This window comes from Alexandromys fortis, unplaced genomic scaffold, assembly GCF_014885135.2.
Source record: "Alexandromys fortis isolate MF-2015 unplaced genomic scaffold, M_Fortis_MF-2015_v1.1 scaffold_326, whole genome shotgun sequence".
NCBI classification, from domain to species: Eukaryota; Metazoa; Chordata; class Mammalia; order Rodentia; family Cricetidae; genus Alexandromys; species Alexandromys fortis.
In genome coordinates this window covers 322,270-336,990 of record NW_026068217.1, presented here as the reverse complement: position 1 = coordinate 336,990, position 14,721 = coordinate 322,270, and the positions used below count along the sequence as shown (strand labels likewise).

General features: G+C 39.7%; 1 protein-coding gene across 2 annotated transcripts in view; it reads left to right on the top strand.

Moving 5' to 3' along the window:
- Positions 1–14,721, top strand: part of Atp7a (ATPase copper transporting alpha) — a 106,241-nt gene that overhangs the window by 75,681 nt on the left and 15,839 nt on the right. For both annotated transcript variants that reach the window (XM_050130472.1, XM_050130473.1), the window contains exons 13-17: positions 838–992; positions 1,219–1,353; positions 6,264–6,458; positions 8,480–8,662; positions 9,491–9,707. In XM_050130472.1, coding sequence (XP_049986429.1) covers positions 838–992; positions 1,219–1,353; positions 6,264–6,458; positions 8,480–8,662; positions 9,491–9,707 — 885 coding nt within the window. The remainder of the gene's footprint in view (positions 1–837; positions 993–1,218; positions 1,354–6,263; positions 6,459–8,479; positions 8,663–9,490; positions 9,708–14,721) is intronic.

Genomic DNA, 14,721 nt, shown 5'->3' with positions numbered 1-14,721 from the left:
TTAAAGATGTATTGATTTTTATTTTATTCATATGAGTATTCAGTTTGCTGGTAATTGGACTGCTGAGCCATCATTCTATCACCCACACTGAAGATTCCTAAGGACTATAGTGCACACGGATAAACTTATTCAGTGTCTTGTAGAACCAGGTTGATTTTGGCAAATTTCCCAGGGTAGATAAATATTCTGTTTTCCTGCCTTAGCAGCTGATGTAGTCACAGGTAGGTAGGCCAGAGCCCTAAGTTTTCCACATCAGGGCAGCTTGAAGAAAGCAGGACTGTGAAGATGTTTAGAAATCTTGGCCAACAGAGTCCAGTGTGGATCCGAATCAAAATAACACCTCTCCTGCATCTGGTAGTCCTAGCAGAGGCTGAGTTTATTAATTCCTGACTCTGTTTCACAGTGGTGTGCTATTGCAGTTTGGATGAGACGTTTTAATTCTATATCTTAGGCTATGTACCATAATTTAGTGGCACTGACCCTGGCCTACTAAGCAGTAGTAGTAGCACCCTACTCCCATCCGCTGTTACAGAGAACAACATGCTCCCACATTTTGAAATGCCCTTTGAGAACTTCTGACCTAGCGGCAGAATGAAGCGCCTAAAGTATCTGTCAACAAGTGCTAACATGGTCAGTCTTTCCAGTTCAAAGTCTATATCCCTATGTTTGACCTAAAACTGACATGAGGAAGAAGGAAGGATGACTTTTACCTTTGCAAGTGTCCAGATTCTAATTCTAGAGGAATGTGTTTTCTAGGTGTTTGTTGACAGTGAATGAACAAGCATCTTTCAAGAGGATAGTAATCATTTTTGTTCTCTGATTTTTTTCTTCCTTCAGGGGAAGCAATGCCTGTGGCTAAGAAACCTGGCAGCACGGTGATCGCAGGTTCCATTAACCAGAATGGATCCCTCCTTATCCAAGCTACCCATGTTGGAGCAGACACAACCCTTTCTCAGATTGTCAAACTTGTAGAGGAGGCACAAACATCAAAGGTAACCTAGTCCTTAGGAGAAGCAGAAGGTGTTTAAAGCTTTCTAGTATGAATCTTGATGTGTATTTTCTTTTGACCTAGTTACATTCATGTGGAATTTATTAAAATATTTCTGTTTACGTTAACTCCCAAATCTATCCTGTATTCAGTATTAGAAAAAAAGACTTCAAGATACTCATTATTATTATTATTATTATTATTATTATTATTATTATTCTGAATTCTAGGCCCCTATCCAGCAGTTTGCAGACCAACTCAGTGGCTACTTTGTTCCTTTTATCGTCTTGATTTCCATTGTTACCCTCTTGGTATGGATTATGATTGGATTTCAAAATTTTGAAATTGTGGAAACCTACTTTCCCGTAAGTGACTTGCAACAACTCTTGACTATGTACAAAACACTTTGTGAATCTTTTGTAGAGTTAATTAAAAATAATTTTGAGAAGCTGGAAAAATGGCTTAGTGGTAAATACTGCTCTTGCAGAAGACCCAAGTTATATTCCCAGCAGCTATGTTGAGCAAATCACACCCATCTGTAACTCCAGCTACGGCAGAATGTGAGGCCTCTGGCTTCTGAAAATACCTGCACTCATCCTCACATAACCAGACACAGATACAGATACATAAGAAAAATAAAAAAGATGATTTTTGAGCCAGGTGTAATGGTGCATGCCTTAAATCTTAGTATTCAGGAGGCAGGGTTGGGTAGATCTCTGTGAGTACCAACCCAGCCAGGTATGAACAATAAAAACTTGTCTCAAAACAAACACACAAACTTTGGAAATGAGCAGTATTGGCTGAGAGTGTAGGTGTAGAATTCTGCCCAGCATTTGTTAAGTCCTGAGTTTATCCTCAGTATTAAAAGCAAGGAGGGAGGGAAGAAGGGAAGAAAGGAAAGAAAAAGAAATGAAGAAGAGAATGGAAAAGAAAATACAAACCTAAACAAGAAATTTCCAGTGTAACAGTCACTCCTTGTACTTTGGGAATTTATTTTAAGAGCCCCAGTGGAGGTCAGAAACCACCGCTATTACCTAACATTGTATGTGCCACCATTGGCCCCTATACAAACACTTGAATATAGATTGAATGCTTTTTCTTAGCTAAGCATTGTCATGACCTGTGTAGTTTTGAGGTATGACAGCAAAACCAGGACAATTTTCCGTTTTGTCCTTTACATTGTTGTGAATAAAGTTATTGTAGATCTTAGTAAGCTTAGCATATTTTTTTCTATCTGTGTAATCAAGAACTTCCTTTTCCTTAGAAGAAGCATGTAGGAACGCAATTTAATAAAACAGGTTCTACACAAGTGCTACAATGTTTCAGTAACTATTCAATAACCAGGAGACAGCTAGTAGGTTGCTAATGGCAGATACTATTTATATAATGTGGGTATGCTGTTCACGTAGGACAGAATAATACTTCAGTGTGCTTATTAGAATTGTGTGTGTGTGTGTGTGTGTGTGTTTAGCATTTTTTGGGACAGGCTCTCAATCTTGTAGCCCTTGACTGGTTTGAATTTCTCTGTGTAGACCAGCTAGCCTTGAACTTCGGCCTGTCTCTGCGTCCTCAGTGCTGGAACTAAAAGTGTAAGCCAACATTCCTATAGCTGGTAGTGACATTTTATAATGCTCGTTTTGGGTAGCTTGTGAAGGTCAAATAAAATAACATACATTTGTGTGTATATGACACAGAGTTTCAAGGCCTTGAACTTCTGATGATACCGGGGGATGATACCAGGGGATGATACCAGGGGATGATACCAGGGATAACCTTGAACTCCTGCTTCTCCTGCCCCCACCTCCCAATGTTAGTATTACAGGTGTATACTATCTCACTCACCTAAGACAATGTATTTTAATTAATTAACTAAGTTTTTTGCCTGTGTATATGTCTATAGACCATGTGTGTGATCAGTGCCTGTGGAAGCCAGAAGAGGGTGTTGAATCACTGGAACTGTACTTATAGATGGCTGTGAGCCACTGTGTGTGTGCTGGGAGTCTGAGTCAACATGTGGGTGCAGTGACTCGAACCTAGGGCCTTGTGAAGAACAGTCAGCACTCTTTTTTTAACTGAACAAGCACTCATAAAAAATATATTTTGAACAGCAAAAAGAAGTTAATAAAGAAAGTGAATTGCATTAGCTTCTTCATTTAAGTCATTTTATACATATAATTATCAAAAAGGTAGTAGGAGGGTTTTTTTTTTTTTGCCTTGCTGGCACAGGTCTATTTTTATTATTTCCTCTCAAAGAATTTTAATTAGGATTTTATTTCATTGAGCTATACATTTTTCTCTTCTTCTCTCCCTGTCTCTCCCCTCCCCTTAAGCCCTCTCCCATGGTCCCTATGCTTCCAATTTACTCAGGAGATCTTGTATTTTTCTACTTCCCGTGTAGATTAGATCCATGGATGTCTCTTTGAGGGTCCTCATTGTTGTTTAGGTTCTCTGGGATTGTGATTTGTAGGCTGGTTTTCTTTGCTTTATGTTTAAAAACTACTTATGAGTGAGGACATGTGATAATTGTCTTTCTGGGTCTGGATTACAGATTATCTCACTCAGTATGATGTTTTCTAGCTATATCCATTTGCCGGCAAATTTCAAGATATTATTTTTTTTTCTGCTGTGTAGTACTCCATGTGTAAATGTACCACATTTTCCTTATCCATTCTTCAGTTGAGGGGCATTTAGGTTGTTTCCAGGTTCTGGCTGTGACAAACAAAGCTGCTATGAACATAGATGAGCACATGTCCTTCTGGCATGATTGGGCATCCTTTGGATATATACCCAAAAGTGGTATTCCTGGGTCTTGAGGAAGGTTGTTTCCTAATTTTCTGAGAAATCGCCACACTGACATCCAGAGGGGCTGTACCAGCTTGCATTCCACCAACAATGCAGAAGTGTTCCCTTTACCCCAAAACTTCTCCAGCATGAGTTGTCATCAGTGTTTTTTATCTTGGCCATTCTTACAGGTGTAAGATGAAATCTCAGAGTTGTTTTGATTTGCATTTTTCTGAAGACTAAGGATGTTGAACATTTCCTTAAATGTCTTTCAGCCATTTCAGATTCCTCTGTTGAGAGTTCTTTGTTTAGGTCTGCATTCCATTTTTTTTATTGAATTATGTGTTCTTTTGATGACCAATTTCTTGAGTTCTTTGTATATTTTGGAGGTCAGGCCTCTGTCTGAAGTGGGGCTAGTGAAGATCTTTTCCCATTTTGTAGGGTGTTGTTTTGTCTTGTTGACCATGTCCTTTGCTTTACAGAAGCTTTTCAGTTTCAGGAGGTCCCATTTATTGTTTCTCTTAGTGTCTGTGCTGCTGGGTTATATTTAGGAAGTAGTCTTTTGTGCCGATGTGTTCAAGTGTACTTCCCACTTTCTCTATAAGGTTCAGTGTGGCTCAGCCAGCACTCTTAACTACTCCAGTCCCCAGAGAATAAGGCAGCTGAGTGTAGCCATGGTGTTAGTGCCTATTCAGCGAGTTATCTGATGCTTTCTAAAGCATTGTTCTGTAACGTAGGAAAGTAGATCTGTGGTGTACCTCACTTTATTTATTTTACTTAGGCAGTCTTTAATGAAAGTTGTACATGAGATTGCTCTACTGTATCTTCTCAGTGGCTTCTTCCTTTCTCCTTTCTTACTTGTCGAGACTTGGCCCTCCTTTCCCAGGATTTTTTTTTATATAGTCTTTGTCCAGCTTTAGCCTGGTGATAACCACTTTGCTGAGGTGTGTGTCCACGTGGATGACCAGTTGTGTCATTAGCCTTTTCTCACTGCACTCATTCATTGTAGAGGACACATTTCTTCCTGTACACCTGGACTGCTTGGCCAGTCTGATGGGCTTTATAGTATCCTCAGAGCACAAACTTTGTCATCCTTTTGAATGGGCATAGACAGAACATTATACTTCTGTCTCAGCTTTTTGGAAATAGGGAAAAACCCTGATGTTCCTCCAAATGTGAGAAAAAATGTGTTGAGATGCCACTTGCCATTCTTGGTCTGTCCTGAAGTCATAAAGGGATTGAATTTCATTTTGGTGGCTGTAGATAAAGTGATCCCTCACTTTAGATATATAAACTTCTGTTTTTGTCAGTTTCAAAGTAGGAATAATAATGCCTAAATTAAAAGATTTGGCCAGGCAGTGGTGGCGCATGCCTTTAATCCCAGCACTAGGTAGGCAGAGGCAGGCTGATCTCTGTGAGTTCGAGACCATCCTGGTCTACAAGAGCTAGTTCCAGGACAGGCCCCAAAGCTACAGAGAAATCCTATTTCGAAAAACAAACAAACAAACAAACAAAAAAGATTTTGAGTCACATATGTGAGAGCACACAGTATATGTAAAAACATTCATATTTGGTGTATATGAAAGTCTAAAGCTAGATAGTTATAAAAATACCTTCTAACTGTCTCTTTTAAAATATTTTAAAGACTTGCCTTTTATTCTGCATAAATGTGTGTATCTGTGTGTGGAAACATGCATGTGAGTGCAAGTGGCCATGGAGACCAAAAGAGTGGTCAAAGCCCTTGAAGCTGGAGTTAGAGGCAGTTGTAAGTTACCACATATAGGTACTGGGAACTGAACTTGGGTCTTCTTCAAGAGTAGTAAGTGCTCCTAACCACTAAGCCATCTCATCAGCCTCCTTAAACATTTTTAATCTTTATTTCACTTACTCTGTGTGTGTGTGTGTGAGGGGGTATGTGAATGTTGGAACATGTGTGCCCCTGTGTATATGTATATATGTGGAGGATAGAAAACAGCTTTGAAGAGCTTGTTTCCCCTCGAATTTCTTGGAATTGGACTGAAGTTGTGAAGCCTGCATAGTAAGCACTTTTATCTGCTGAGCTGTCTTGCTGGCTCCAACCTTTGTTCCCTAAAATGAATATTTAAGTTATTGTCTTTAAAATTTTGTATTAACGTCCAAACTATGACCTCAGTATCAGAGTCAGAATTTGTTCAAGGCCAAATTTGTTGAGAATTATATTGCTAATTAATGTTGCTTCTAGAAATGAAAAAAATTGTGGAGTTTTATGTTCCTTGTTTTTCTCCATAGTAACTCTGAAATTAAATTATGAGTTCAAGACTATGACTTGTTAAACAGTTTTCATGTTTATAAATGAAAAGGGTGTTTATTATTAATAAGAAAAATATATATCGGCAGCTAGGTAGGATGTGTGATTTTGACACTGGTTTTATTTAAACATGGTTGAGCTTTGTTTCTTTTATTTTCACAGCTCTAACTGTAAATGAATAACCAAATTTCATGTCTTCTTCTAAAGGGCTACAATAGGAGCATCTCACGAACAGAAACCATAATTCGCTTTGCTTTCCAAGCCTCTATCACAGTTCTGTGTATCGCATGCCCCTGCTCACTGGGACTAGCTACTCCAACTGCTGTAATGGTGGGCACAGGAGTAGGTGCTCAGAATGGGATACTTATCAAAGGTGGGGAGCCCCTGGAGATGGCTCATAAGGTAAGAGTCTCCAGAACTAAGAATTGCACTATCCAAACTTACACTCGCAGCCTTAGTTCTTTGCATGTGGTTCCTAGGCTGAACTCTTCTGGGATTACCCTGAGGGTTGAAGTACAAAAGCTGTGATGTTGGTTCTTCTTCAAATTGGCCTTAGTTATTTAAGATCTCTACTAATACTCCCTCAGCCATTCCCTCACAGCAGACTCGAATGGAGAACCTGTAGTTCAAACCCATCTCAGATTACACCCGTCTTCAGTACTTGTCTGGGAAAATTTGCCAGGGTTCTGACCTATTTGTATCTGACTCCACCTTATGGGTGCTGCACCTGCAATGGCAGTGCCTTTACTGCCACCAGCTGGCAGTTTGCAGTTATTACTTCAATTAAAGGTGTGCTCTCACTAATACAATCTTATTTCAGTGATATAAAACATGTATAGATACGTAGAGGATACATAGTACATGGCTAAGAACAAATCTGAAACCTTGAATAGCTAACACACACACATATGTATTATATGTTAGGATATTTTAAAATACATATGGGTGTATTGCCTGCATGTGTGTTCATATACCACATGCATGCAGAGGTTAGAAGACGGTGCTGGATCCCCCTAGGACTGAAGTATTAAACAGTTGTGAGCTGCCATGTGGGTGTTTGGAACCAAACCTGGGTCCTCTGGAAGAGCAGCCAGTACTTTTAACCATTGAGCCCTCTCTTCAACCCTGAGGAACTTTTAAAAGATTAGTTTTTATTTTTATTCATGTGTGTGGGTACCCGTGGGGCCAGAAGGTCAGATCCCCTAGAACTAGAGTTACAGGTTGTTGTGAGCTGCCCAGCATGGGTGCTGGGAACTGAACTGGGGTCCTCTGCAAGAACACAAGTGCTTTTTTTTTTTGTCTTTTTTTTTTTTTTTTTTTTTTTTTTTTTTTTTTTTTTTTTTTTTTTTTTTTTTTTTTTTTTTTTTTTTTTTTTTTTTTTTAGTTTTTCGAGACAGGGTTTCTCTGTAGCTTTGGAGCCTGTCCTGGAACTAGCTCTGTAGACCAGGCTGACCTCGAACTCAAGAGATCCTCCTACCTCTGCCTCCCGAGTGCTGGGATTAAAGGCGTGCGCCACCACTGCCAGGCAAGAACACAAGTGCTTTTAACCACTGAGTTACCTCTCCAGTTCCCAGGCTTGTAATATTTATGTAAATAAATTGGCATAATTTCAAACCTAAGCATCAGGGTTCCCGTTTTGCAACTGTTGGGCACCTATCTGAAGAACAAGGACATTCCTTATGTGAGCACAGTGCATTTATCAAAATCAAGAAAGGAATATTGACAATGCTACTGTCTAATCTGTAATTTCATGTTCTTTTTTCCTGTTGTTTCTATGATGACCTTTATCGCAATTTTTCTCTTGTTTAGGATGATGCTTTGAATATTATTCTTATCTTTTTAAATCAGTTCATTGGGCTGCTCAGTCTTCAAGGTTCTCATTCTGAGTTTATGATGAAGTGAGCCTGCTCTCCAAATTCTTCCCTTTTCCTATGTGGTCTAACTTTCTCAAACTGCTTCCCTGAGCTTCCTCTTAACATCCCAAGTTCTTAACCAAAACCTAGTCAAGGCAAGCAACCCACCTGGGTTACCTTCACCCTAACATTTACATTTTCTGTTAGTCATCTGCTGTTTACCCAGATTTCTCTAATAGATCTATAATTCATTAGTATCGAAAGCCCTTGTGTTTTCCCCAGAGATGCCAGTGGTATTTCTTACCCATCAACAGCAACCCATAACTCTAATTGTTTGACATAAATTCACAGATATTTAACAAGACTAAAACTGAACTGTTGGGTAGGGAAGTTGGTTGCTACAAGACCAACTTCGTGTGTTCACACAAAGATGATCAGTTGATGAAGTTATGAAGCCAAAGGACAGTTTATTAAGAAATGAAGTAGCAGTCTGTTAAAAAAATAAACCTGTTTCTCATTTCTGGGAGGATGATGTCATGTGGATGCATTGTATTTTTAACTTTTCTCCAGGTAAAGGTAGTGGTATTTGATAAGACTGGAACTATTACCCATGGAACCCCAGTAGTGAATCAAGTAAAGGTTCTAGTGGAAAGTAACAGAATACCACGCAATAAGATCCTGGCCATTGTGGGCACTGCGGAAAGTAACAGCGAACACCCTTTAGGAGCAGCTGTAACCAAGTACTGCAAGCAGGTACAATTTTATATTTCATATTCATGTTGGTATCTCATATAGAAATGATGCAGACCAAATCTGGACTGGCTTTTGACTATAATTTTTGTATATATTGAGTATGGGGATAAAGAGAATTGTATTTTCTTATTTAACTGAATATGTTGGGGCTGGAATATAGCTCAGCTGGTACAGTGCTTGCCTAGATGCTTGAGGTCCAGGATTTGATCCCCAGCACCTATAAAGTGAGCTTGTTGGCTCATGACTTTAATCTGAGAATTTAGGAGGTAGAGGCAAGAGGTCAGAAGTTCAAGGTCATCTTCATTACTGGTAAGTCTGAGACTAGCCTAGACTGTATAAGACGTTGTCTCAAACATTATTGATTATGCCCTAGTTTTTACACATAGACAACTGTAAACATAACAAAAGAAATGAGCCCCTGTTTGATATAAAACATCAAAATATAAGTAATATGTATTAGCCGGACAGTTATGGCACACACCTTTAATCCCAGCACTGGGGAGGCAGACAGATGGATCTTTGTGATTTCCAGGCCAGTCTGATCTACTGAGCTAGTTCCAGGACAGCAAGAGCTACACAAAGAAACCCTGTCTCAACCCCCGCCCCAATAAAATCTGTCAGTGCAATTTCTAGATCAAAGGGTGCTTAAAGTTTCATTTTTCATGGCCATTACTAACATCAGCACAAACAGTTCTATCAGTTTGTACCTGCACCCAGAGTTTTGAGTGCCTGTCATCTCATACACTTACCATCGCTATTCTTCTAATTAAAAATTATTATACTGTTTATTTATTTGTTTACTCATTTATTGTATTTTGTTTTTGTTAGGAGCTGGACACTGAAACTTTGGGTACCTGCACAGATTTCCAGGTTGTACCAGGCTGTGGTATTAGCTGTAAAGTTACCAATATTGAAGGTTTGCTACTTAAGAATAACTTGAAGATAGAAGAAAATAACGTTAAAAATGCATCCCTAGTTCAAATTGATGGAATTAACGAACAGTCATCAACTTCATCTTCTATGATTATTGATGCTCATCTCTCAAGTAAGCTAATTTATTTATAGTAGTTTGTAGTTTTTTTAGCTGGAAATTTTCTTATTCTTCTTTTTTTTTTAAAATGAAAATAGATTGTTCTTTCATGCAGTACATCCTGACCACAATTTTCCCTCCCTCCACTCGTTCCATCTGCCCCTACCTCCCTTTTACCCTGGATTGACAACCCCCTCCAACTCCCATCTGAAAGGAGCAGGCCTCGAGGAGCAACAACCAAACACAACAAAACAAAATACAATAAAACAAGGCAAAAATCCTCACACCAAAGCCAGACAAGGCTACCTAACAGGAGGAAGAGCCCTAAGAGCAGGCAAGAGTCAGAGACATGCCCACTCCCATAGTGAGGAGTCCTACAAAAACACCAAGCTAACAGCCATGACATATAAACAGAGAACTTGGTACTGGCTCATGCAAGCCCTGTGCTTGGTACTGCAGTTTCTGTAAGCCTATATGAGCCCTGCTTAGTTGATTTAGTGGGCAGTGTTCTCCTGGTATCTTCTATCCCCTCTGACTCCTACAGTCATTCTGCTGCATAAACCCCTCCCCACCATGGGATTCCCCAAGCTTTGAAGGAAGGGACCTAGTGAAGACCTCCAATTTAGACTCTGGCTCTGCATAATGTCTGGCTGTAGGTCTCTGCATCTGCTCCCGTCTGCTGCTGGAGGAAACCTCTCTGACGGTCAGACAAGGCAATGATCTATGAGTATAACAGACTATTATTAGGAATTATTTTTTGATTTTTTTAGATTAATCATGATGGGTTCTAGCCAAGGTCTCTGAGCTATCCAATTTCCTGTTCCTGGCCATCCAAGCAGTATTTTTCGTGGGTTCCCGCTCATGGAGTGGGCCTCAAGTTAAACAAGACATTAGCGTATTATGCAAGCAGGATAGATTCTAGGTCAAAGGTTTTGTGTCTAGGTTGTTGTCCACATTTCTCTTTTGGTAGCCTACAGAGTACCTTCCTGCATCAAAGAGACTGGGACATAGGAGTAAGGGCTCCGTGCAGGCACCAGCTTGACTTCTACGTGTTCAGTGAGCTGTGTGGATATTGTCCTGGGCAATGGGGCCCTGCTGTCAGTTTGCAGAGAGCAACCCTCTGTCCAAGAATTTTACTGTGTTGTTTGGGGATCTCCAAGGCACCCATTTAGCCAATAACTCAACCAAATGGAACCCAGTCCAACCATTGGAAGCCTTGCCTGGCTACAAGAGATAGCTAGTTAAGATTCCATATCCCCTATTGCTAGGAATTCTCACTAGAATCACTAAGATTCTGGAAGTTTCCACTACACTAGATTTCCACAGGACACTCCAGCTGCTCCCAAACTCTAGCCATCTCTCACCAGCACCTGATCCTTCCCACTCCCTTCCCCACCTGCTGCCAGCTCACCTACAAAATCTATTCTGTTTCCCTTTCCCAAGGAGATCCATGTGTTCTGCCTAGATGCCTCCCCCATACTAACCTCTCTGGGACTACGGATTGTAGCTTGATTATCATTTACTTAACTGCTAATATCCACTTATAAGTGAATATGTATCATATTTGTCTTTCTGGGTCTGGGTTACCTCACTCAGGATGATTTTTTTCTAGTTTCATCCATTTGCAAATTTCATGATATCATTTTTTAACAGCTAAGTAATAATTGTCCATTTTGTAAATGTATATGCCCAAGAGTTAAGTATAGCTGGGTCTTGAGGTAGATCGAATCCCAATTTTCTGGGGAACCGCCATATTGATTTCCATAGTGGCTGTACAAGTTTGCATGCCTACCAGCAATGGAGGAGTGTTCCCCTTGTTCCACATCCTTAACAACCTGTGCTGCTACTTGTGTTATTGATCTTAGCCATTCTGATAGGTTTAAGATGGAATCTCAAAGTAGTTTTTATTTACATTTCCCTGCCTAATGGCTAAGGATGTTGAATATTTCTTTAAGTGATTCTCAGCCATTTGAGATTCTCTATTGAAATTCTCTGTTTAAATCTGTTTCCCATCTTTAATTGGATTATTATTTTTTTGATACTCAGTTTCTTGAGTTCTTTTTACATTTTGGGTATTAGTTCTCTGTGAGATGTGAAGTTGGCGAGAATCATTTCCCATTATTTATGCTGCCACTCGTGATGGTGTCCTTAGCCTTACAGAAGTTTTTCAGTTTCATGAGGTCCCATTTACTAATTGTTGATGTCAGTTCCTGTGCTATGTGCTATTGGTGTTCTGTTCAGGAAGTTGTTTCCTGTGCCAGTGTATTCAGGGCTATTCCTCACTTTCTCTTCTCTCAGGTTCAGTGTGTCTGATTTTATGTTGAGGTCTTTGATGCACTTGGACATGAATTTTGTGCAGGGTGATAATTGTGGATCTATTTGCATTCGTCTACATGCAGACACCATTTTTCAAGTGTATATTTCTGGCTTATTTATAAAAAAAAATCAGGTGTTCATAGGCATGTGCATTTATGTCTGGGTCTTAAGTTTGATTTCATTGATCAACATGTTTCATGTCTTTTTTTTTTTTTTTGCTAATACCATGTGGTTTTTATTACTGTTGCTTTGTAGTACTGCTTGAAATCAGGGATGGTGACTCCTCCAGCAGTTCTTTTGTTGTTCAGGATTGTTTTAGCTATCCTGGGTTTCAGATGGCTAACTGTATATAACCTCAAGCTATTGTATAAAAAAACAAATAGACAGCATGATTGCATTTCATCCAATCCAGTTTTACCATAGGCCTTCTGATGACATCACTCAGAAACATTTGCTGACTGTGCTTATTGACTTCTGTCTTAGTTAGGGTTTTTATTGCTGTGAAGAGACACCATGACCATCGCAATTCTTATAAAGAAAACGTTTAATTGAGGGGGCTTGCTCATAGTTTCAGAGGTTCAATCAGTTATTATCATTCATGGCGGGGAGCATAGGGATGTGCAGGCAGAATGGTGCTGGATGAGTAGCTGATAGTCCTATATCTTGCAGGCAACAGCAAGTCAACTGAGACACTGGACAGTAGCCTGAGCATAGGAAACCTCAAAGGCCACCCCCATAGTAACATACTTCCACCAACAAGGCATACTCACTCCAACAAAGCTACATCTCTTAATACTGCCACTTCCTATGAGATTATGGAGGGCAATTACATTCAAACTACCTCAGCAACTAACTAGTCTAGGGTTATGAAGATAAGTCTGAGCTGATTTTTTGTGATTTTTCTCTTATTTTTTTCCTCAGCTGATGAAAATCATACATGTTTTACAAGACCCTGTGGTCCTCCTCGTTTTCCCCTCTGCAAATTACCTATTTATCCTATAGAAATTAGAGTTCTCTGGCAGTGTTCTTTTGTTTGGTTGTTTTGTTTTGTTTTTTGTTATCCCAGATGGTCATTACTTTTTCATGAGAGGAGGAGGTACTCCTCATCGTGCTAAGAAGTATCTTCTTTACATCCTATGTTCTCTGAATTCCTCAAGGCCTTCCTTCTCTGTTATGGCCCCTTGCTGCTTTGCATTCTGTTTCTTCCTATAGCAGTGTCTCTAAAACATAAACTTCTTCCATCAAAAATCACTCTATTTCCATGAAACATCAAGAAAGTATAGGCTTGTGGAATTTACGTTCTTACTGAAGAGGCATGCATCAGCTTATTACAAACCTACCTACTCCTGTTCCGTTCAGAGCATGAAACCCTCTCTCTGACTTTGGACCCCCAAAGCCCACTCCAGTGCTTGCTCTTCACTCTGCATTCTGCATGACCTCACAAGGCAGTTGAAAATATTGGTTGAGTATTCCTCCAAAAACTCCTTTCTCCTCTGCGCATATGCCTTGGCTATCTCTGGATTCTTCTCTTCCCTCTTTGGACATTCTTTCTCATTCTTTTTTGATTCAAATATTAGCTATCCTCAATGATTTACTTGGTGTTTGACTTTCTTATTTTTCATGCTCTCCTCTATACAATGTCATTCATACCTATCTCTTATTTCTTTTGTTGTTAATGGTTTTTTTTTTTTTTTTTTTTTTTTGTCTTTTTGAGCTAGGGTTTCTCTGTGTAACAATCCTGGCTGTCCTGGAATCCCTCTGTAGACCAGGGTGGCCTTGTCCTCACAGAAATCCACCTGTCTCTGTCTCCCACACCTGGCTTTTCATCACTTTTTTCATCACCACTCCAAATTCTGTACCTCTTGTGGAGATGTATTTCTTAGGTGTCATGTTGGTGTGTCATTTGATCGCCAACACAATCTACTTACCTAAGTGTTCCAGAACCTCCCCTACCATTTGTACCCAAGTGATTTTGCTAAAATCAAATCTGATACTACCTTCTGACATAAGACTTTATTTTAGTGGCTTATAGTCTATTTTATTGTTTGTGGGCTTTTGTGGGGAGTTTCAAGACATGTTTTCTTCGTGTAAAACTCGCAGACAGGATTTCTCCGTGTAAAAGTCCCAACTGTCCTGCAACTCACTTTGTAGACCAGGCTGGCCTTGAAATCAGAGAGATTCATCTGCCTCCACCTCCCGAGTGCTGGGATTAAATGTGTGTGCCACCATGCCTGGCTGCCTATTTTTGATTTATGGTTTTTTTGAAGCAATGTGCTGAAAATTGTGGATCACCCCCATAATAAGTAATTATTAGGTCTGGCTTAAAAGATTCACTTGTATCCTAGAGCCCTTCCATGGATCTTAACTAAGGATATGTGGGGTTTTTTTTGTTTGTTTTGAGATAAGTTCTCACTCTACCCATGGCAGTTCTGCAACAGTTCATTATATCTACCAGGCTAGCCTCAAACTCATAGAGATCCACTTCCTGAGTGTTGGAAGGTGTGTGCCACTGTGACCTGCTCAGAATCCTCATTTTAATTGTTCTCACTCGTTCAGGACTTTGATTTCTGCTCTGCTCTGCTCTGTTCAGTCTTTTGCCTCCCTTATTACTCATCTGTCTTTCCCTGATGTTCCACGTGTGCTCTATGTTCTTACAATATTAGTTGCCTGTCTATAGTTTCTCCTCATAATCTACCATTTATTCTTTTACTTT